This window comes from Aythya ferina (genome assembly GCF_964211825.1).
Source record: "Aythya ferina genome assembly, chromosome: 4".
NCBI lineage: Eukaryota > Metazoa > Chordata > Aves > Anseriformes > Anatidae > Aythya > Aythya ferina.
Window position 1 is genome coordinate 28,125,863 of NC_140300.1, and position 24,458 is coordinate 28,150,320.

At 43.0% G+C, this 24,458-nt stretch overlaps 1 protein-coding gene and 1 long non-coding RNA gene across 6 annotated transcripts in view; one reads left to right on the plus strand and one right to left on the minus strand.

Moving 5' to 3' along the window:
* Positions 1 to 24,458, minus strand: part of LNX1 (ligand of numb-protein X 1) — a 120,141-nt gene that overhangs the window by 26,942 nt on the left and 68,741 nt on the right. For 4 of the 5 annotated variants that reach the window (XM_084517663.1, XM_084517664.1, XM_084517662.1 and 1 more), the window contains 2 exons: positions 6,269 to 6,510; positions 4,574 to 4,729 (listed from right to left, as the gene is read on the minus strand). In XM_084517663.1, coding sequence (XP_084373789.1) covers positions 4,574 to 4,729; positions 6,269 to 6,510 — 398 coding nt within the window. Of the gene's footprint in view, positions 1 to 4,573; positions 4,730 to 6,268; positions 6,511 to 17,076; positions 17,189 to 24,458 lie in introns of those variants that run through there. The other variant, XM_084517666.1, reaches the window with a different exon arrangement.
* On the plus strand, positions 17,234 to 20,086 carry LOC311436000. Its single transcript, XR_014692529.1, has 3 exons — positions 17,234 to 17,331; positions 17,567 to 17,717; positions 18,096 to 20,086. It is a non-coding gene; the product is annotated as an uncharacterized lncRNA (long non-coding RNA).

The window sequence follows — 24,458 nt, forward strand, 5'->3', positions numbered from 1 at the left end:
CTGAGTCTAGATTGATCGAAACTTACTGTGTAAATGCAGTATGTGCCTTGGGTTGCAAGCTCTTGCTTAGACCAGAAGGTCTGACTGATGGAAGTGCTGGCTGAAGTCAGCAGAACTTTGCATGCTTGCAGCTCACCTCCACAAATCAGGCTCTCTGCAGAAACACCCTCCTGTGTCCTGGAACCTGGTCACCAGAATTTAAATAAAACATGTGTAACCTATCCTCAGAAAATACTTGTCTGTAAATTTCACTTGTATAAATGCGTGACTTGGTTCTTCAACTCTTCTTTTCCAATTGGTTTCCATTTAGCATTCTATTCTCCCAGTGGCTTGCCATCATTGTGGAAAGAGCTACTTTGATTTAGTCCCTTCCATTAATTCTCCAGGGATGCTGGTCCGATGCAGGGGGCGGATAGAAGGCAATACCAGCTGTAATGCCTTTCCTTCCTCCTTGGCATTCGTCTTACTGAAAGAACTAAAATAAAACTGCTGTGGAGTTGGATGTGTCTCAAGAGTTGTGGATGTTTTATCTACAGCAGGTGAAGTTTATCAGTTTATCTGTCTGCAGTGGAGGAAGTGCTACAGAGCCAATCTCTTTCATTTGGAGATTGCCTGGCTCTTCATCCTAGAGCGGAGTGCTTTCAGCTGGTTGTGCAGTATTTCCAACAGCTGTTTTGGGGAAAGTGGTACTGAAACTGAACCAAACTTGGGGAAACAGGAACAGTGCAGGATTCCTGCAGGGTGCAGCCTTCCTGGGTAGGAAAGTCGGGCTGCTGTCTTGTCCTTGGACAACATTAGCTGCTTTTCCTTCTGCACTTTAGGAGACTTATTGCAATGAAACGGCTGGAAAAGACACTGGTACCTAGAACCTTCTGCATTACACTTACCTTCTTTTTCTTCATGTGCCTTTCCAAAACACAAAAGTATTTATAATATATATCTTATATATATATACATATATGCATATACACACACACAAAATACAACAGGACCCAGACTGAACAGCAGGCACGAGGTGCACCCAGGTAACAGCAGAGGCTGTTCTGTGAGCCTACCACTGCCTGCCAGGGCTGCCTGGGTCTTGACTGCTGCAAAGCAATAACAGATGGTAGCACTGCATCAACCATGAGACTATGAAATATTAGTTTGACTTTGAACAGCATTTGACATCCTCAAGCAATCATAAATTTATTTTACAATGGCTGGACTGCAAAATGGAACTAATGAATGTTTTCAAAAAACAGCAGCATGGCTCTCTTTTACTGTAAAATTGTGTAGAGGTTTTTGCAATTGCATTCCCCAATTCTTTCCTCCTAACTAGCTAGCTGGTTTACGGCTCACATCTGTAGATCAGTTTGAGTGAAGAGTTTATATATATAGTCTTTCTTGGAAGTGAATTTAAAGAGTGTGATGCCAAACTAAGAGCACAGTGATACAAATAAGCATAGCAAAACCAGAGCAGTCTTTGCTCGGAGATATTTTATCATTTAAGTAGCTTGCCAAGGTCATTTACACTAGTAGATCCAGTCAAAAGATATCACGTCTTAAATGCATCACTGCCGGAAGGATGTCCCTGTCGCTGTCCCTCACTTCTCAGAATGAAATGATCTCCTTTACACTTCCCTAACTTCTACTTCAGGCCCAGAGAGCTATGAACATGCAGAATGGAACAGAACAGTTCAGTTGGAAGGGACCTTCAGAGATCATCTAGTGTAACTCAGAGCTATTGGCGAGATTTCTCTCAGGTAAACATAACAACCTTGGATGCCACGCCGCAGACATGCTTCTTAACTTGTCATTTTCAAATGACCAAATTATTAAAAGATGAGAAAATCTTAACATCTCTTTCCCCAAAACATTTTCTTTACACTGTTAGCACTTTCATTCATTTTTTTACATTATCTTTGCTTTGGACAACAAATGATTTCTACTGAAAATATCACTAAAACGTTAAAACAGTGGAACAAAGAAAGCCTGTATCATTTAAATCCAAAATGCATGTACCCAACATTGCTCAAACAAACCAAACCACATGCTGCAAATGGAAAACGTGAAGTCATTTCCACATTAAAGGACTGCTATCACCTGCAGTAATAAAATAGCATTAGGCTGTAACTATTCTTCTGCTGTAAATTAAAATACAGTTGCCATTACACATATTTTTCAGTGTCGTGGGTAGCAAAGGAGTTTTCCAAACCCAGTTCTGCATTCAGCATTGAAATTAAGCACAGTCATGGCTATTTGGACACCATTCCTCCCACATCAGGAATGATGATTTTGTCCTACACCCCCCACAGTCACACTGAAATTGAGCACTGGCCCAGCAGAGATATCAGCTTCAGATTAGAGGCACCTACACACTCTTCAGTAGGCAAAAAAGTGATGTGGCAGCAGAAATTTATCTGTGCTGCTGATACTGGGGCTACCACATAGGTATGCACTATGGTTTTTCTCTCAGAGCTCTTTTGAAAAACATACAGCCAAAAGAAATTAAGCGGAGACATCTGAACTGAGATGAGGGGAATCTGAAAATGGGGGACAGACAACCTATACCAGGTGTAAACAGGGACTGTTGAGCTTTGGCAGATGATCTGACAGCTCCTTTATCAAGAAGTGGGCTTTATACCAGCAAGAAAGGGTTATTTCATTTGATCCCCACTGTGAAGCTGGTGCAATCTCAGCTTCATTCTGCCCAGGACTAAACCTGGTGAGGAGAGGAGGCACCAGAGAAGAGGAGAGGCATCATCTGATCCCCTGGAGCAAGAAACACAGCCAGGGTGTGCTGTCAGCCAGGAACCTGGGAAACGTGTGGCGAGGCAGCAGCAGGAATCGGTGCTCTAACACCCAGCTTTGGGACCTCCCACCACCCATGGGAGGACCCCCATTTCTGGGAGAATGGAGCAGAAATGGGAAGATAGATAGACACATGGGGCTGCTTTTTTCCAGCACCCAGCTGGCAGGACGATGATAACTGCAACAGAAAGAAGTATATTCAGTTCCTCTTCCAACAAAAAGAGAGTGCCTTTGAGATGCCATTGCACAAAGAACCTGTTGCAAAGGACTGAAGAGAAATTATTGTTAAAGTTGCATTTATATTGCTGCAAGCAACTTGCTTGCATATTTTTTTAAAGACCAAATTCCAGAACAGCACAATCAAAATTCATTCTTTGCATGTGTAATTAATACTGTCATTTGGGTACTGAGCTTCTGTGATCTCATGCATAAGAGTAACTGCTCATTAAGTAATTACACATCTACCTGGTTTTTCCAGTGAGGTAGGACATATCTGGAAGTTTACAGGCATGCTTGGTGCAGAAGAATGACACCACAAGCAGAATCAAGTGCAGAATGACGATCTTGACAGAGAGATCACCACTCCAGGGCCCCATTATATATCCCTTATAAAGGAGACAACAGTGCTTTTCATTCTGCTGGAAATGTAAAGACCAGTACCATCTTCACACCTTCTTCTGCTACCATCTGGACTGGGCTAGGTGTTACTGGCATCCAGATCACCCCTGTGGTCTCTAGACATGAAACCAAATGTTCAGTGGAACTATTAGCAAAGTCAACTATAAGCTGAGGTAGAAGGTGGTCATACAATTTCCATGCCCCAAAGCAGCATTTGGCAGCATTTTCTCCTTATTTTCTGTGCGTTTCATTGACAGCATGAAATATAGAGTAAAGGGAAGTTGGATCTGCTGCCTTCTTAGAGCCTTTACCCTGGACGTTTTATCTGGGGAGAGAGGTAAGGTGCCGAGGCATCAAGCAAAGGAATAATGAACTCAGTCAAGACCTTGATTAAGATGACGATTCCTGCTCTATCATCACTTCCTCTTGGTGTATGAATGCTAATGTTGGCTTCATAATTATGGTCCAAAGCAATTAGTAATGTTTGCTTATTGATTCGAGAACACCAAATACTACGTGTTACTGCCTGCCAGACCCCTCATCCTTGACATATGTCAGAGAAACTTGCCTCTTCCACTATCTAAGAGCAGAACATTCTTACTTCATCACCTGCCTGACTGAGGCAATACAAATTGTCCACTGAGGATCCTACAGAAGTCCAGGAATAATTACAGTGCTTTACATTTTCCTATTGTCCTTCCACTGGGAATCTCCCATGCTTCATAAAGGTTAGCAGAAACACCTGAGATTCCCATACTGTGTGATCACTGTGATCCATTTGCTTTACGGGGAAAACAGACACATGCTGGCAAAGTCTCTTAAACAAAATAATAGAGCAAATCAACAACAGCTCCAGTAATAGGACACAGACGCATGGGTCCCATGCCTTGGGTACTGGGTTGGCTGTAGCATGCGGGTAGTTACCACCATAGCCCTACATGAGGTCCCCCAGCTCCAGCTTTCTTCTTCCCTGCCATTCACTAACAGATTTTTAAAAGGAAGAAAATACAGAAAAGGTTGGGTTTTCTGCCTTTTTTTTTTTTTTTTTAATCATTTGCACCTCACCACATGAAAGGCATGTCAATCACAGTCAGCCAGTTCCCACATGCACAGGGTCCCCTGCCCCATTTTAAGTGATAACACAAGGAGAACAAAGCATTACCTTCCTCTCCAGGAACAGAGTTCCCAACAGCCTCCCTTTCTCGGTCAGCTTGGTTGGAAACCGCACTTCCACTTTTAGTCCTTCGAAGAACACTGAATGCCTTGTTTATTTTTTTAAAAGATCTGCTTCTTATAGTGGAGCGTTCGAAGTGACGGGCTGCAACAGCAGGAAAAATGAATCAATACATTTCAGCAGCACCATGCAAGAACCACATCATCTCTGCACCATTGGCATATGACAGGGCACAATAGCAATTACAAGGCTTCTTGCACTTCAGTGTTTCATCTGACTCCAGCTGATTCTCCAAGATTGCATCCACCTGAATCTAGGTACAATTACACATAAACCTGTATCTGAAAGTGTGTGTGGCAGCCTGAGAGACAATAATCCTCAGCCAAAACAGAATTGATAGCAATCCAGTGAAAAATGCATATAAAAAGGAAAAAACACTGCCCTTTCCAAGCATAAGTTTGACAAAAATAAAATAAAATAAAAAATCTGGAAGTCATTGTTGAAAACTGTTCTTGAATAAAAACCCACTACTGCCTCAAAACCCTGCAGTGCCTCCAAAGCTGTCAAAAATAGCCAGTAGTTTGATGTCAAAAACTCAAAGATCATCAGGTGGGACCAAGGCACATCTAACTTGGGTAAGACAAGACTAAAAAAGAAAAGTCATAACTGTTTCAAAACATTTCGCTTTCCTTTCCATCCTGCTGAAGATATCTTCATGGCTGTTACTGTTCTGTCTCTTTGAGCTCTGCATGTTGCCAAACATTGTAATCTAATAACACAACATTCCCTCAAACCAGACTGTGGCCTCTAAACTCAATAAAACTGGTGGGATTTAATTTCATCCTGGTGTTCGCGCTCCTTCCCTTTCCATCTCTCTCTCTCACTCTATGTGCACAAGGGGATAGTGCTGCTCTTCTAAACTTTCACCATCCTTCATCCCAGCACAGAGCTGGTGCAACACAAGGTTAGTGCAACATAACTTTGGCTCCAGAGACCTCAAATACAAGATTTGATTTCACTGTTAATGCTTCCAAATCAACCTTCAGTCGGGTCTCATCAGAGCCATGTGCTTTGACATAGAATTAATGGTAAAGAATTAAGGCAAGATCTCTTGGTGCATCATGTCCCTGACAGTGGATATTTCAGCAGGACCTCTGAAATGCCCTGCTCTGGGAGGCTGGCAAACACTCCCCAGGCTCTCAGCTGCTTCTCTTAAGGTTTGTTCTCCTGAAAATACTTGGCAATTGCCAAACATGTTTCCCAACAGGTTTTTGGGTAGGTGCCCATCACATGGTCTATGGGGGTTACTTGGGCCACTGTGTTTTGGTGAAGCCATTACACAGTTGCATTGTGTCCCTGATATATCACACACGCCATTTCTCTTCCAACCAAGCCAACTTGTCTCAATAATCTTTTTTTTTTTTTTTTTTTTAAGACTTGCACTTTGCCTGCATGCAGTAAGTCTTCAGATTGATGCTGCCCCTGGGCAAGAAAATTTGTTTTTCACCTCAAATATACTGGGTCACTGAATGCACATTTTGACAAGCCATGTGAAATTAAAGCGTTCACTGTCACTTTTTCTTCTCTTTCTTATTTTTTAAGCCTTTCAACCACATATGTTTCACAGAAAACAAGTGCTGGGAGAGGCCACCAGGCCCCAAAACCCTTGCCCTGCATTCTTACTCCTGCTACGGTTGCTGCGGTGCAGGTCTCCGGGGCTGCTGCCCGACTGGCTGTCCTCCGAGGTGGGGCTGAAGGCTGGGTTCACCAGCCCTGGCTCGTCTGTCATTAAGGCGATGGCCGCGGCTGCCGAGAGCTCGGGGCCCAGGGCGGCGACCGTGAGGCTGGAGCCATGGTCCGGGGAGCAGTCCTGGGAGCGCCTCTTCCGCTCCTTGGTAAGGCCGTAGTGGGATGCCCCTTTGCACCTGGGGAGAAGGGAGAGGAAGGAAAAAGTAAGAACAAATTGCAATTAATGTTGCCTGCTTACTGCAGGTAGCAGGGTCACTCGAAGTGCTAACTGCGAATGGCACAGGGGATGAGAAAATATGGGCGCTGACCAGCAGAGAAATGTGCCTGTCCTGTCACGTTATGCAATGAAAAAGGAGAGAAACTGCCCTTAAATTAGCTGGATTTACATTGAAAGTCTACTGCTGGCCAAGGGAAGAAAGAGAACTGCAGCCTTGCCTGTAGGCCCGTGTATAATTAGTTACTGTGGGGACAAAAGGACAGGGATAGCAAGTGGCTTGTTACACCAGGGCTACAGCCTGTAATTTCTCCCTTGCCTCTGGTTAATGAAAGAGAGCTGGGTGAGGCCTGACAGCTTCTTTATTTCTGCTGGTGAAATAAAAGGCAACTGGCCCCGGCCTGTTCCTTGGCCAGCCTACGTGAGCAGTAGCACCAGGAGCCCAGTGCCACGCTCCTTCATCCACCCTCCAATTTTCCTGGTGTGAGGAGCTCAAGGCCAGCTGTAAAATAATTCAAGATTAAAGTCCAGCTCCTACATCCTGACTTGGCAGTGACAAAATCCTCCATTTCTGGTGGAGAGATGCCCGTGCTCCCAGAAACAGGTGACTTGTGACCCCACCTGTCTGTTCTGGGATCATCCCAGATGGCAGGCATGAGACTACATGTTGCATTTCTTTATTAAGACTTCCTAAGGAAAGTCATCTCAAGAAAATTAAAGGTCATTGTGCTCTGCATGGTTCAGTACTTAATTAAAGCTATAAAATACCGAAGAGACAAAGTGGCCCAAGGAGACAGCACCTGTGACTTATCTCCAGTGCCACTTCTACCCTGTGCCCATCCACTAGAACCTCATTCACCGCATTAAAAAAGAATCAGCCTTTTAATCATGATCTAATGAGCTTGGCCTACTTGCTGTTACAATTATCCCTTTCTTCCTAGCAAAAGCGAACTGATGACTTTCATAAAGTGCCCCGCAGGATGAACTCACCGAAATAGCTGCAGAAACCCTTGGGGACTGAAAGCTCTTCGTAATATATGGCATGCACAAAAGGCAATGCATAATACATACAGTACACAGCGCTAGTGGGTTAAGTGTCAGAAAAAAGAGTAGTATGCTGAGCAGAGGCCTTGGGAGAGAAATGATTTATGGAAGCGGTTCCTGGGACAGAAAGATGAGATGAGGACGAGTCACAGAGCTCTCTATGTCAGCTTTGGACCAGTGGTTTCATTTCTCTTACAATATTGGCTTTTTAAGAGAGGATTTAATTAAAAACTTTTTTAGCACTAAATTATGATTTACCAACACTTACCTCATACCACTTTTGGCAAATTCCTTCTTAAAAAGGAAAAAACAAAAACAAAAACATGTTGTATCACACTGATGCAGCTGTATGAATTGTATACCCACTTTAAGCTTTGGATGGGAATGGCAGAAACAGAAATTATTTCTAAACCCTTTCACAAGCAAAAAGATACATCTCAAAATAAAATATTCTTTTGTGGAAGAGAAGGTTTCTCAACTATTTCAAAAGACAAACAAGAAAACACTTGGGGCACCTATTCTAAGACAAGGCTGCAAGAATAATGCAAAAAGGAAGGGAGGAGCTCTCCTGCCTCCACTGCAGCAGGCATTTTCCTATTCCTTCTTCCATAAAAAAAAGGGCTGACTTCCTCACTTCCTTGAGCTCTATCAAGCTGCATGTCCCCCTAGTATCCCACACCCAAAACGACAGGCAAGATGCTCTCTCATTTCATAGGCAGCAGAACCACAAAGGCTTCCCCATCCTGCAGCCTACCTAGACTTCTCCAGTAAAATATTTTGGGAATCTCAGTCAGATTACTTGTGGTGGGATCACATTAGGTAATCCAGTCTCAGGAACACTCAACAAGAACACAAAGTTAAAAAACAGTCTAAAAAGCTACCGCAACAAAACAAACACGGGAACATGGCTTTGGGGTGAATTGTTCGCTGTTCTTCAGAAACAGACTTTGCCTTACAGAGATCCTGCAAAGATTCAGAATAAAGTAAGAGATATTCCTATTCCCCATTTATTTTCTTTGCCAGTAAATTTTCAGTGGACTATGTTAGGGCACCAGCCCACTGAGTGGGTCCTCAAAGGCAGATCTTTTGATGTTGTTGTTGGGTTGCATGAAGATTAGCTTGAAAATCAGAAGGGGCTCTGTGCAAAGATTTCCACCTGCATGGATTCAGCTGCTGCTGGTGTCCATCTGCATGGTGCTGCTGAAGCCTTCACTTTCTGTGAAATCCTTTCTTGCTGCTGCTGACTACACTACAGTTAGCAGCAGCAGTCCAAATGCAAGGAGCAGAAGACTGAATGCAGAGAGGGCTGACAAAGTTTAAGATGTGGCTTATTGAAGAAGACAACTTATCACGGCACAAAGCACAAATCATATCTTTCTAATTCTGTCAGAAATAGTTAAAAGAGAACCTAAGCACTTCAAGCATGAGCACTGAATCTATTTCTTAAGTAATTGTGGCAGCATAAATGAGCACAATGCAAGTCCTCTTTCTTCAGATTAACACTGTGTCCTTGAAGAATGAAAAAACTCCTCGAACTTGTAATAAAATCTGCAACAGCATCTCTTCACTTTCATTGTTTTCCCTGTGCTGACACTGCTGTGATAACAGAAAACAGAAAGAGACAACTGTCTAAGTGGAATCATATTTATAGTGTCTCAGCTACATTTTTCCATATGGTTGGCTTTGGCTCCCAGAAAAGAGAGATCCATAAAACAGCTACATGCCAGTACTAATTATCTCCCTCACTATGATTATTAATCGGCTGCCTGATTTACAGCTGGAAGAGAGGGATGGAAATCTGAGCAGGATACCTGATTAACATGGGCCAGTCATAAAGTGAACCCAACGCTGTCTGGTGGCCAAGGTGAACTGCAGATTTATGTTGCTTCTCAGTTGCTCTGGACAGAGAGTAATTCCATGCAGCCATATGATATCAAAACGAATTGAAGCCCAAAAGCAAGAGATAAAAACAGACATGAAAAATGTGTGTTGCACAGCTTATACCTTTAAAGTAGCATTGCTAGGTGTGCACGGGAAATTCAGAATTTCATTGATTTATTTATTTTCCTGTTTGCATGACCTCTTTTTTCAAGCAGCAGCACACTGTATGAAATCTTGGCTGCACGATGGTTGTCCTCTGCATGGGGAAGGACTTGTTGTCCCCTGCTGCGGCAGCAAATTCCAGGGGGAGTGGAGCCACGACTCCACTCATCCTCTGTTCATGACCTCCAATAAAACCCAGGCCAAACCAGTTTCAGCATAATAGCTCCCTTCTGATCCTAAATCCACAAAACCTCATGTGAGCTTTCTTGGAAGGCCATGGTGGCTGCTGAACCTTCACCCAAGCTGCAGACCTGTCCAGCTCCAAGGCAGGTAGCAGCGTTACCGTGCCCGTGCCCTGCTCTGCATGCAGGGGGGGTTTGAGATCCCATCTCCAGTGCTAGCACATCCCAAGTGCTGGAGCGAAGGGATCCAAAACCACATGTCTGCTTTAACTTGGTCCTAGTGCTTGTAAAAACAAACTTCAGTTAAACTCACAGCCAACAGAAAAATTTCCACGTTATTTGCAAATTCAAATGAAAGCAGTGGCTTCAAAACAAAGACGCCTTTCCCTTGCAGCGTCCCCAACTCACACAGCAGAGCAGGGAGGGCCTGAAAGTGAAGCTGACCACAAGGATTTCCATTTCCCGGGCTGACATGGGAGCAAAACATAAAGGCAAAACATAAACAAGGAGAACTGTGTTGATTTTTCACTTCTAGGGGTATAAATGAATTAAAACAACAGGGAAAAAACATATGTAATTATAACATATTTTCTATTTTACAAATGTGCTGCTTTCTGTCTGTGTCTCTTCTCAGGCTGCCCCAGCTCACACCTGACTGCCCAGGCAGGGAAAGGCAGTGGCTCTGGGGAGCATATTGGGAAGCCAGCCAGTGCTGAAGGGCCAGCTCTGGCACAGGCGAAGCGAGCAGTAGCGCTCCCTGCCCAGCTCCCGCTGTGCTCTCCTGACCTCGCTTCCAGCCCGCTCGTATTTTGGTACTGTTTTGTTTTAGCACAGCAGAGGCAGACACATTGTCTGAGTGCAATTAAGAATAATGTATACAAAGCACTCGCAATTGCCCAGCAGAAGAAAATACTGCATAATGGGCTGTCATCGCTGATCCGAAGCTAAGCCCTGATTAGGGCAGACAAGCATGTTTCAGCTATGACCTCGCAGCAAGCAGTCTTGTCCTTGTGTAAGTTGGGTTTGACACAACCCTGGACCAGAAGTACCAACAGTGTGCATCACGCCCCGACTGCATCACACAGCTCTGTACCCTGCACCGATCTGCTGGAAGGGCTGATGGGGACACTGAGGGCCACCAACAAGGAGCATCTTGGATAACCTGGTGCTGATGGCCTCACTTGTGGGACCTCACAACACCAGAAGCTCCTGCCTTTGCTGGGAAAAGAGGAGCTGGCAGCTCCTGCCCCACAGGGGCCAGCTGTGCAGTGCGCGTACCAGCAGTGACTGCAGTCCAAATGTAACCTGAACATCAATTGTATGGATTTTAGATCAGATGCCCAAACTCTAAAACCTTCTAAAACTCCAGCCTAACTGAGGGAGCTGACTTGGTCAGTTTGCAGGCAGAGCTCATGGCAAGTCTTCTGGTGCCAACAGTACACCAGGAACTGGAACCAAAAATGAAAGAGGAACGAGGCACCTAAACTCCAGCCAAATCCAGAGTTACACATGGATCTAAGCTAAAAGACAAATGTACAATCTCCTTTACAGATCAACTAAATCAGTGCCTAAGAGGCCATCAACATCTTCAATGGGAAGGTGACTAAAACCCTGCTGCTCCTTGCACCCAATGATGCTGTATCATCCCTGCTCAGAAATCTGTCTCTTGTGAATCCCAGTCCTGAATACCAAATTCCTCTTATTTCTATATATAAAAATCACTCTTAGAAATAAGGGATTAGCAGTACAGTGTGGTGAAACAACCCTTTTTCCTTGGTATTTCTGCATTCTTGCAGAGATTAACCACTGTGTGAACTCTGCATATGAAAAAAGCTTTGTAAATAAGTACATTAATTTTATTTTAATGGATTTAATTTTGCTGCCTTTTCCACTTTTTATAAAGGATTTTTTCATGTCAGGAGCATTCCTTGGGCTACTGTGACCACCAGCTATGTCCAGGATGGTCCTGCCAACACTAAACCTTCCTCAATAGTTATAAAGAAGAGGAAGAGCAGTCTAAAAAATCATGCTTAAACTCCTGGGTTACTATTTCCAACCAATACTCACTGAAAGTAAGGCTGCAAAAAAATTTTCTAAACACAAAACTAGATACAGACTGTTTCCTGCAGCTGCACCTGAATTGCATAATAATGCCAGCAACATTTCCAGATGCTCACCACTGCAGTGCTATGAGCTCTGCCCTGGCACTTGTGCACTTGGTTGTGCTCTCTGATGGCCTCCTGTACTGCAGTGCCATAGGTTTGCCATTTGTTTGGGAAAAAATGCTCATTTTCCACCTAACTTAAACGAGAAATTGTCCTGATTACTATTGCTCTTTCACTTCAACATGCCAATGACCATATAAACAAAAGCCTTTCATGGACCAATTCCTGACACCTGGGGCACTTGCAGGGCAATCAGGGCTGGCTGGGAAGGAGGCATGTATTAGTGACTAGATCCCCATAGCCTCCAGCAGGTTGAGGATGAGCTATTCAATCCTCTGCTTCCATAAACACAGCTATTCTCCATGTCAGCATGGTGGTAACCATGATAGAAGCTCATATGAGGCAAATGGCTTCTCTGTCTGGCTGTCAGAGAGATGTTCTCATATTATTCCCTCTCTATTGTCAGCCAGAGACCTTTGCTATAGTATAAACACATAGCAGATTTAGTGGTTCTATATTTCTGCATTACTACTCTATAAATATTTATAAAGATTCTCATAACATTTATTTCTTTAAGCTAAAGCTATTTAGCTTAACTACTTTCCCACAAGAAAGGAAAAACCTTTAAAATATCTATTATTTCAGTTTAACATCGCGTATTCCTGTTACAGTTTCCTAGTGTTTTTTGCTGCTTTTTGTTTTAATGGAGCCATCATAATTCAACAAACTCTGCCACTACCTTACTAGTGAAGCCTAATGTTGTGCTGTGTCCTATCCATAAAGATCTGACCCCAGGGAAGGGCTGTCATTTTCACAATGCTCTTGCACTATGATGCTGTCAAACAAAATATATTTGTATATTATATAAGGAACGTGCGCAGGCATTGCTGTATATTTACTCTTCCATGTCAGCTACTCTGTATGAGCCTGGGTGTACCACGAGAAAAATGACTCTTTACCTATAGTTCCCATAGATTAATAAAAAGCTTTTCTGAGAGCATGAAGAAAACACATACTGAGCGTTGTTTATAATGCCTATGTTTGTCATCAGCTACAAGGATGTGCTCCCGTTCCTATGGTTGCTGAAGACGAGGAGCCAGGAAGGCTAGAGGTTTTGGTACAGTCCCCTTAAAACATCTTGCATTGATGAAGAATGGAAGAAGAGATGAGAGTTCAATTCCCACAGTTCCCAAAGCTACACAGGGAACAGACAGCCAAAGCCAGACACAAATTAAACAAGTGCTCTGCTCTCTGCAGCAGGAACCAGCTTCCCATTTTAAATGGGACTGTTTACGCTGAGGGAAGGGCCTCCAGATTTCCTACTAGTTTTCAGGGCAGCTGAAAGAACTTGGAACACATTTTTATTCTTAAATGAATTGTAAAGATTGAATTTCGTGTACATGCTACCAAAGTGTCATGTAACATGTGGTCATGTTTAAGCTTATTTCACCCCCCCTCCTTTTCTTTAAAAAGCCAAAAATTGCATTTCAACCACCAGCATTAGCTTCTATTATGAAATATGTAGGAACCCCTGTCATGGGAACAGGGAATTGGAAAGAATAGGTAAACAAGACAAGTTGCCTGCAGTTGTGGGCAAAAATCATGGCTGGGATAGTTATGCAATGATCCCTGTTGTTGTTGGGGCTGTGTACAAATCACTGGTCCGGATTATGTTCTCTCCCTCCCCTGACACCTCTCCCAGACCATTACTCTGTCACTGATGATTTTGAAACTACAACCATCCTGATTTCTCTTCAAGACTCAAGCGCCGTTTCAAATTCTAGTCTTAAGCCATTTCAGTAAATTGCAGCCGTGTTACACATCGGGAAGTGGAGCTGTAAACTGCTAGCGACAGCTTAGATGGGCAAGTCAGCACATGGGCTGGAAATGCTGGCTTCTTACAGGGATTAGTGCAGCTTGTGCGTCTTGCCTAACACAACTGCTACTTTGGAGAAGCTAATACTTACAATTTAATTTGGGCCTTAGCCTTCTGTTGCCCTTTCCCCACCCATGCCCGAGCCAGGAGTGCTCTATGAGCACACAAGAGCATCAGCAGCCTGCTTGGTATACAGCCCAGGCACTGCTATAGCTCCTGTACTGCTTTTAAAGGTAGAACAGAAGTAGACCATGAACAATAAAAAATGAGGAATTAACCATTGTGAAAGACAGCAGTCAGCCTATTAGTTATTATTTGCTGCTAGATTACCATAAAGAAACATTTTTTGGTCACGGAAGATTCTGGCCAGCAGCACAGAACCGCAGTGGTCTTATGTGATGCAAAACAACTGCAGTATTTATTTACAATGAACTTCCTCAATTAAATACTGAAGTTCTCCAAGAGTAATCCAACAATATTAAACATATTTTATGCATGCTGCTTACACCAGTTGATACAAACCAGGGAAACAGAGGAGTGGCACACAACCTATAGCTCCTTGCAGGTGCTCTGGTACCAGCACAGTAAGGAACCTATGAGTACATGGGTGGGACACTCAGAGCAAAATGAAAAGGAAAATAAGACACAGCATAACGGAAACAGCATTTTTTATTATTATTATTATTATTTTTTTTAACAGTGAGAACCTGGAAACCTTGCCAATGGCTTCTAGTGCTTTTAGCATTCAACAGCTTACAACACATCATTAATCCTGTTCAAGGGGTATATGAAAATCCTAAAGTTCCTAGAAATCCTCGACTTCAGCAAAGCTGGAGGAGCTCGATTAAAACTTTATCAGGTGCTTTCATCACCTTGCAGAATTGCACTGTTCTCTATGCAAAACTCTTCAGAAACCTCAGCCTTCCGTTACTCTTAAAGAAGGGTAAAATGGAACATTGCATCAAAAGGAAGTGACAAAATATGAACTCAAAACAATCCCAAGAGATATGTTTATGGAAAACTTAATTGCCTACCAATACCTGTACCTTCTTTTACCTACAGACGGCGCACATGAGAGAGCAATCTCACACAAGGGGTGTTAGCTGGGTATGTGGAAAGCAACATAACTCTTGCCATCAGCAGCTGTCAGCTTCATGTCTGACCGAAGGCTGCTCAAAGAGCAGCACTGGTATTCTGCAGGAGATCCTGACCACTGAGTTTGCCTTGTACTAATAAAGTAAAGTCTTTTTACAGTAGGAAATCAAGATGATACACAATGAGAATGCAGAAGGATCATCGAATAGCTACCTGATTTAGAAAACTGAGCCTGGAGAAATCAGAATATTTGTACAAAGTTTCAAAAGAAATGCTAATGCTTCTGAAATCAAGTTATCTGAGCTAAAAATGACAAGTGTAAAGACAAAGAGATTCTTAAGGCACTGCAATGCTCATAATACAATCCTCTACATTGTGTTTTTCAAACTATATGGACACCCATATAATTAATGCCAAGAATAAACACCAGTTCTGTTGATTCATGTGTTTTCATGTTTATTCAGTGTTTTGATCACTGGATTATATTCAACAGGTATAACAAGTCTCCCGGAACTTAGCATCTCTGCATTGTCTTCACCTCCTATTATCCCCACCTATACTATAAAAAGTTTATGATGCAGTGAGAAAAATATGCTCGCAATGGGACCAGGGAGTTTGGTTCTTTAATAGGATTGACACTATGGGAACGACAGAATCAGTGTAGCTCGATTCTTTCAGATACAGACTGAAGTGCCTCCCAGACAGACCTTTTGCATTTACACATACTTAACATACATACATATATATATATATAATTACAATATCTGCTATGCCATGGACTCAACAAGCAAGCAGGACTTTTGTTGGCACAAAGCAGCGATGCAGATAAGATTCTAGATGTAAAATAACAAAAGGTGAATACTGCAATCAGTTTCAAAGTGGTTTCTATCCAAGGCTTGGATTTACTAATGTTGTCTCCACTGGAATTTAAAATTACAAGAAACACTAAGGTTGTAGCCAGTAAGTAATGACTGCTGTCTTTATGCCTTCTTATTGACAGAACATGCCATGAAGGGTGACCCACAGGTCTGGCTGTGGTGACACTTGCATCTCAGTGACCCAAAAATCACATAAGGTTCCTTTTAGGTCAGCATGGATATCTAGATTACATCACTAACACATCTTGGTAAAAATTGTTCTCTGAAAGTTGCTTCCTCTTGGGGAAGGTCAGAAAAAGGAGGTCTTAACGTGCCTTCTCAGGAGTAGAAGGAACACAGAGGTCCCTGTCAGGTGCCCATCTGAGTGCTGAACAAATGTCTTCGCCATCGTAAGATGCGTCATAAGATGTCACAAATGTTTTCCTTTTTAAAAAAGTTTTCCCCTCTTGTCAAATTCACTGTCTGATATTCAGTAAGGACTTTGAGTCAGTCCTGTAAGAAGTGAACTGCACATGACTCATGAATCACTTTACATAAAATCCTAAAAAAACACGGTGTCCTTGTAGGGGTGAGGAAAGCATTTCCTGTTGTATCACAACTCAGGTTCCAGGATTTCAATCAAAACAGGTTTTGACAGTGGCATAAGAAGTACCCAAGTCACACTGTTGACTGAATATCTCGTTACATGAAGTTTCTGTGAGTATAAAATAGCCAGCAGTACATTTTGCTTATCTCATTCTACAGAATCATCATCCTGACTTCTGCTCACCCTGCCTCCGCAGTCCTCCCCTTTGCAAGTAGGACTGGAAGAAGATGGACCTGAGGGAAGTTAGCAGCCAGTTTTCAGAACAAAAATTCCCAAACCCAATGGGCATGCAAAAGTCCCTTCTGCTTGTGGCTTTATGGTTTCGCTGAGGTGAATATGAGATGTTGAGATGTTTCAGTGAAATACTTTGCCCTTCTATGACAGTAAATACACATTGTAAAAGCATTTAAAGACTCCAGAAAGTCTATATCCAGCCACAGTACAAGTATGGCTGGAATGTTGTTTACAATCCTCTGAAAGCTCACATGGTAGGAAATGCTCACTATATGGTGCTGTAAAATTATGAAAAAATGTTCTCAGATCACCCTTCGTAACAGAAGTATCAGAAATACTCAAAACTTGAATTCCTTTAGCCAAATCTGAAAAAAGCCCGTTCCACTCAGTCTTCTCTCCACATGCACAGGCAGTGCTGTACTCACTAATGAGGAAGCCATGCGATGATGCAGTTTCCCTCCTGTTGTTCAGGGACTACTGTTAGCCTCTGCTTGGCAAGGGAGGCTGAGAGAGCTCACTCCTCACTTTTTGGGAGCGTTTTCAGCACAAAAACATGTGTTTGGGTAAGCCTAGTGTCTGCTCCTCCTCTTGAAACCCTGCCCAGGTGCAGCAAGGAGGATGGATTCACAGAGGTGGATTAAGCAAGAAGGAGCCTGACGCTATCACCAAATGGAAAACAGGTGCCTGGGGAGGGGAAATCCTGCTTCAAAGGCTGCTGTGGCTTTTTTGGTTGAAGCTGGGAGAGGTTTACAAGAAAAGGCACTGTTCTCTGTTAGTCCTGACAGTATCTTGGGGAAAAACTGACAGTACTACCCAGGCATAAGAGCCTTTTTTTGGTCTGAAGTTGAAGCAGTGACCCTTGAAGCATAAAAACACAGGCTGAGAACCTCTCCACAAAAATCTGTCTTTTCTTAGACCATGAGGGTGCAACTGATGAATCAACGGAGATAATGCGTAAACTATGGTAGAAGCAGGGATCCAGCCCTGGACTCCCTTAATGACAGAAGGTGCCTTCATAAGTGGGTACCATACTGCCAACAACACAAAATGGATTTCCCTGCCCAAGGCAAGTAAGAGAAGGAGAAAATCAGTTTTATACAGTATGTTACTTTTAGCCCAAGTTGATAAGGCTGCTGCTGCTTCATATTCATTAGCTTGCAGATACCACAGGTTTCTTTGGGTTTTTGTTGTCATTTCTGCTCTCTCAGATGGCTATTTTTGAATGGTTTACATAACAAAGAAGGTTTTCACTCCTTTTCTTTTTATTATTATTATTCAATTATTTTAAGAAATGTTCATGTTAAGAGGCTGTCATTTCACGCTGTCCCCTTACAAAACATGCTAACTTACCTACTCATTCTGTTAAAACACAGGAAATAGAATTAAAATCACAAAATTTTCTTTAGAAAGCTGATTTTTCCTTTTTCCCTTTATGCTGCTGCAGACATGCATTCCAATATTGAAGACCTATCAACTATTTTTGCTTTGAAAATTAAAATATAAGCCTGATGGCTGCAGCTGGGCACCTAGAACACCGTGGGTACACCTGAGCAGTAGGTTTGGAGAGCTGAACCTTGAGCACGAGCTGCAGTCATACTCCCCTGGGCAATCCAGGATGGTGGCCTTGCCCCTGCTGTCCTAAGAGAGGGCACAACCGGCTTGACCTTGCTGCCCCTACTAGAAGGGTCTGGGCTGTGATGCGAGAGGCTGCCTTGAAGTGGATGCAAGCTGTGAGTGCTCTGTGACAGGTTGTGACTCAGCCAGCCTCTGAGCCCGGGGCCGTTTCAGCGCAGGCTGTGATTTTGTGAACGTCACAGGTCGAGGAGACTTGGGTCTTGTTAGCTATGATGACGGCCCCCCTGAAGGGAAACCAAGGTGGCATAGGAAATGATGTCAGTTCATTATCGGCTCTGAAGGGGGATAATTACAGCCTGCCTTCTTCCAACTGAGGTGACCCTGGTCCTGGAGAAGGGAGCTGGCAGCCTGAACTCCAGCAGCGCACTCGTGCTGTGCCTCATTGCCTGCTCGTTTTCACAGCAACACACTACCTGCGTCATGACTCAAGGTGACCCAAGCTATCACCCACAGCCAGGATCTCCAGCTGGACATCTACATTGCTGGCGGACGGCTGCATGCTGGGGGCATCGGACTTGTTGGCACCCAGACATGTATAAACTGAATTGTATTCACTTCATGCAGATATTACCCCAGCAGCCTGTCAATGCAGATGGCTAATCTAGCCAAACTGACCAGCTTTGTAACACAGAATAATCTTACAGCTACAATAATCAAATTTGCTCTGGTTGCAAAATAACCACCCCCACACAGACATGAACATCAAGGATAAAAAAATAATTTTGACCCAGACAGACTAAACAAAATCAGTACTGCATTTGTGTATACAAGCAATTGAGACATTACTCTTTGTTTTAGTATTGTTTGCAGTGACTCGGACCAGTATTTGGTGGTTTACTGATCGTCAGCAGGTTGTACCATCTGAAGGCTGAAGAGCTCCTTAAATGTCTGTGAAACACAGGCTGTGCCTGGAAGCGCAAAGCCAGGTTCTCAGCACTCAGCACTGTGTGTTTATAAGGGTGCAATATGCAGGGAAAAGGAGGAGGAGGAAAACAGGGAAAGAAATACCTAACAATTTAGTGACTGTAAACAAAACAACAGCCTCACAGCTAATTATTTTCCTATTTCCTTAAAAGATACTTAAAGATGTCACAGCATCCTGCAGGAAGGTTTGCTGAGTACTTTGATATGGGCTTTAAGGAGACCTTCCAAAACTGAACATAAGTGGTTCCACGAAGGTCAACCACATCAGCCTCCAGAGATGGTGCTGCTTACTAAGGGGTTGTCTGCAGGAGGGAAATACATGATTGCAGTAGTGGTTGTGGAACAATACCTTAGCCACACTATGTAAATTATATGTGTAGAAACACACATCCCAGAATAGCTTCCCTGGAGACATCCCTCTTTTGAAATAAGAGCATTCACCAGAGAAGCTGCCCTAGAGTAAGAGCAGCACAGTCGCTTTTTTATGGATCAGCTTCAACTTATGGGCTTCATTATTGATCAACTTCCTTGAGTGATTAGAGCATTTCTTCAGAAGAACCTCTGTCCTTTCTTCCCTGCCCCCATTTTCTAGACAGCAAGTAGAAACTGTTGGACCTCTCAGTGCCCATTTTAGATCTTCGTTTCCATATGTCCCTGCACACCCTGTAACTGCAGGCTCTGCATCCAGGGCTCTTATCTTCACACTAGACAGCAGTTGTGTACAATCATGGTATCAGCACAATTATGGCTTGTTTTCAGGTCTGCCCATTCTACAACCCACAAAGAATCAGACACATTGAGGCACAGAGATTCATGCTTATGGTCATAAGTAGCACAGGAAGAGAGTCAAGAGATCATTTTGCTACTGGGGGACGAACAGATCTATTGATTTTTCCTTTGATAACTTGTTCTCTGTTAATTAGCATGTTTAAAGTATAATTTAATCAACAATGCTCTGATAAACTTAAGAGGGGAAAAGAGGTCTCCTGATTAGTAGGCAGACTTTCCTGTCTGCATCCTTAATAAAAGAACCCAAGTCGCTGAAAGGTGGTTCACTTGGCCAGCTGTGTCTCGTGCAGGTTCAGGATCAGTGAGAATATGACATTTTCTTGAAAGAAGAAGCTGCCATGGCTCACTACATGGGCATTCACTGGGTAGATTTCAAGAAGTCTGAGGTCACATTTTGCACCATGAAGGTGCTGAAGAGCCCAGGGACATCATTTTGCTGGTTGTGCTGCAGATTGCACAAACCCACGCCTGTGCTCTCATTCATCAGAGAGAAATTGGATCCTAAGTGATTTTGTGATTTACGTGTCTGTTTCTCAAATGGAGTTCATTATTTGTAAAGTTAGTCAGACCCAGGCTTCCTGGTAAGTGTTTTCAAGAAAGGACTATGACTGTGCGAAGCACTATTTTGGAGACACCTATTGTGCTGTCTGCTGGTGACAACTCCCTCGACACTTTCTTCTTCCTCTCTGACATTTCCAAAAAGAACAGCTGTGCTGCTGACAGTCCCCCCCTGCCAGGGAAGTGGCTGTTATCCTCCCCTCTCCTCAGCGCCCTTTCCAGAGTCTCCTTTTCTTCTTTTGCGCTTTGTGCTATGGGAGGTTGGAGCCACAGTGGCTCTTGGACAGGCCTGGGGCTGCCTCCTAGCTTCCTCAGTACCCAGGGCTCCCTGAGTCAGTGGGAGGAGGGGGACAGAGGGAAGGAGAACTGTCATATGGTGCCATAAAAATCCCACTCTCCAGCGCTGCCAGAAAGATAAGGAGGAGTCAAAAAAAAAAAAGCAAATAAACAAACAAATACCCAAAAACGCACAGAAGCTTTTAGAATGAAGACCCAAGCATTGAGATCTCAGTTCCCTACAGCCAACAAAAGAACTCTGCTTCCTTCTGCCTGGGACATCATGGTGAAACCGAGATGCAAAAACAATTCCTGCTTCATCCCCATTTCTGTGTACAGCCATTGGTGTGGGGAGAGGGATCTGGGATCCATTGCTAGACTTTAGCTACATATTCCCGCTCCTTAACGTTAACCCTAAGCCCCTTGAAGCCTTCTGTTGTGATGTGGATGACTCTTACAAGGAACAGGCTCAAGTTTGGAGACAAACAGGGAGCCTTCCCCCACTCTTGAGCTTTAGCTGCAGACCTGACCACGCAGAGGTCATACGGGTCGCTATTTTATTGTCAGTCCTGCTACTCTCCTGAAAACATCCTCTTTAAAAGAGACTTTCTGGCGTTTGTGTCTGCCAATCCTGGGAGAGAAATTTCAACAACAAATGAACAAAGAAAAAACAAACAAACAAACAAAAAAACCAGGAGGAAAGTCACAATTTTGTAAGATCTCTTGTCATGAAGCTACCATTGTCATAAGGGACAGGAAAGTGGAGTCTGAGGTTTGATGAAGCCCCCACACAGGGTGTTTTTTTTGGACATCTTTTTGTCATAAAGATTGCAGAAGCTGGAGCCCATGACATTTTATTTGTATTGTTTCAACTCATTCACCCACAGGTCCTCAAGGGATGTTTTGTTTTTTTAAACATGTTGTTTCTGTTAAAAACAGTGTGGTGTGTCTCACCACTTTTCAGAGTGGTGAGAAGCTCCTCTACCCACCCACTCCTCCCCAAAAATGTACATATAAAACTGGATCTCTACTACTCCATATCTTCCTAGGTATGTAAAAAATAGATGTTTCTCCATGTACACAAAACCTCATTCTTCCTAGTTCATTCCAGTGAAAGTCAGGAGTCATTTGTCAATGAAGTCAGTGTTCAGTGGAATAATATCTGTAAAGAACTTATCCATGCATGTTGGTACTGCTCTTTTCACTTCTTCCATCTCCCATAGCTTCCTCTGCCTGACTGCTGAAATAGCACATAGTGAAACAATTAGAAGTGTGGTCTTCAAATTAAACAAATTAACTAGGTAAGAGGAACCGGGCTATATTACAATCCCTATTTCCTTGACTTACTTTATTTTCATTGTTTTTAGTGGTTTCTGAAGGACAGTGTGCAACTCTTTTAAGGAATTCGGTCCAGGTGGTAATGCAGCTAGGCAGAAGATCAGTAGATAAGATTTTGATCAGATGTCAGCCCTACAGTTGAGTTATTTCACAGCCTGGCTTAACCTGTGTTTAGTCTAACAGGTAAATGTTTAAAGTTCACCAGAACTGTTGAAGTGGAGTTAACATAAAGAGTGTGTCACCAAACCTGGTCAATTCATAAAGCTTTCTTTGTTTTGAGCCTTCAGATCCACATGTTTTTCTGACGTTAAGCTCCACAGCCTGAACTCACAGTTTACTCATACATTAATCCATAAATTTAAAATAAGAAGCATAACCAGCTCAGAGTTTTGCAGTGTTGAAATAGTGCGAGGAGACAGAAGACACATGGCTCAGCATGCTCAGCACCATTGTAGTTGGCCACACAAATCCTTGGCAGGTCCAATCAGCCCATTTCTCTCTTTCCCTTTCCTTCTTACTCTCTTTGAACAAGACAGTGCCCTCAAGAGAATAGCTCCTTCACAGGCATCAGGAGACTGGAGGTAACAGAATGGAGCAGATAGGGCCTCACCATCACCACAATGAGGAGGACAGGGCTTGGGCAGCCCAGGAAGAGCTTTCTATCCATGGACTGATACCCTGAACATGTCAAATTCAAGTGACTTTGAGATTATGAATGGGTGACCTCTATTCACCTGACACGGTCAAATCCAGGACAAGCAGCATCTGTCCTTATTTGACTTTGACTCTGTCTATTTATTGTAGTGGTTACAATAGAGCCTGTGTCCAAGACAGTCTTATATTTTTAAAGAAGTTCAATTGCTTGCTCAGTCTCTGCTTCTCTTCCTTCCACCAGGCAGGAGAAAGGTGCTGCCATCATATGATGCAGTGGTTAAAACCATGCTTCCTTGCTGACCTTGATCCCAGGTTACTGCTCTGCCAAGCAGTTCATTGTTAGGTTGTGGGAGAGGCAAAGAGCAGAGGTGTAAAGGAAATAGGAATTTAGAGGTAGCAAAGGACAGACAAAGACTTAGGATAGACGGGAGCATCCAACTGGAAAATGGTTAAAGAAACCAAAAGACAGCCTGATACTGGTGATGATGGAGACTGGCAAGCGTTACAAGTCATGTCTAGGGAACAAAAAGAAAGACTCAAATATAAAGGGTTGCAAACCTACATTTTCTCTCAAAACATACATAGGGCAGAAGCAGCCAATTCACACTTGTCAGGAGGTGCCAAGAGAGTTTATGTAACACTGCAAAAAGATAAACACCTATTTAAGATCAAACTGTTATTTTTACCTGACATGCAAGCAAACCAAGCTCATCACAGACAAAAAAACCTTCATGCTGTCAGCTGTGAGTTCTCTTGGTGTTGTAAAGCACCACAGGGCACTAAATTGCTATGGTGTTTTTTGCATTGGTTGTCAACTTCTATTTGCTGGGGACTTGAAAAGCAGGGGCTATGTGAAACACAGAAAGATCTGAACAACAATTAGCAGACCTTAACAGAAAGCAAGGAGACCATCACAAGCCTGTGAAATGCATCTTCTGCCTAAGAATGCAGCTATTTCCCTCTCTCCAGTGCTGAGTTAGCAAAAGTATCAGGAATATAAGTAAGCATCTGCTGAAGAAAGGGAAGGAAAAGAGGAAGGAAGACAGGCTGATTCTGTTGGGAGGTAGGTGGAAGAGGAACAAATGCATTTTGGAAATCTCTGGTATGGATTACAGTTCATTAGTTGTAGAAGACGGTTACTTGTTCTTGGCCTCCCATTATAAATTTCTTTTGCTCACTTGGGTCATGTTACTATTATTCAAGCCTAGATTACAAAAAAGGCAAGTCTGCAAAACTTTGCATTTATTTGCTTTGTCAGCTCAACATATTAAGTGCAAGTTTATATGTATACTATATATCTTATTAAATGCTCTGTCCTGTTTTGGTCTGTTCTCTTCTGATTTATTTTGAACTCAAAGACCATGACTGTAAGTGCCTTCAAACCTACAGATGCTTAGACCACTGGGGACAGAGCAGAAAAAAAGTGAAATACAGCAACCATTACTGTCCAACTTCATTACACTCATGTCTTGGAAGGATAAAACAAGAATGTGCTGGAATTCAATCCCCTCTGAGGGAAGAAACTGGAAACAGGAGGCTTGCTAGAAATGGTGCACACTCAGTCCACTAAAATTCATCAAGATATGCAAAATGCAAATGTGGGACTTTTTAAAATGGGCACCAAGAAAAGGTC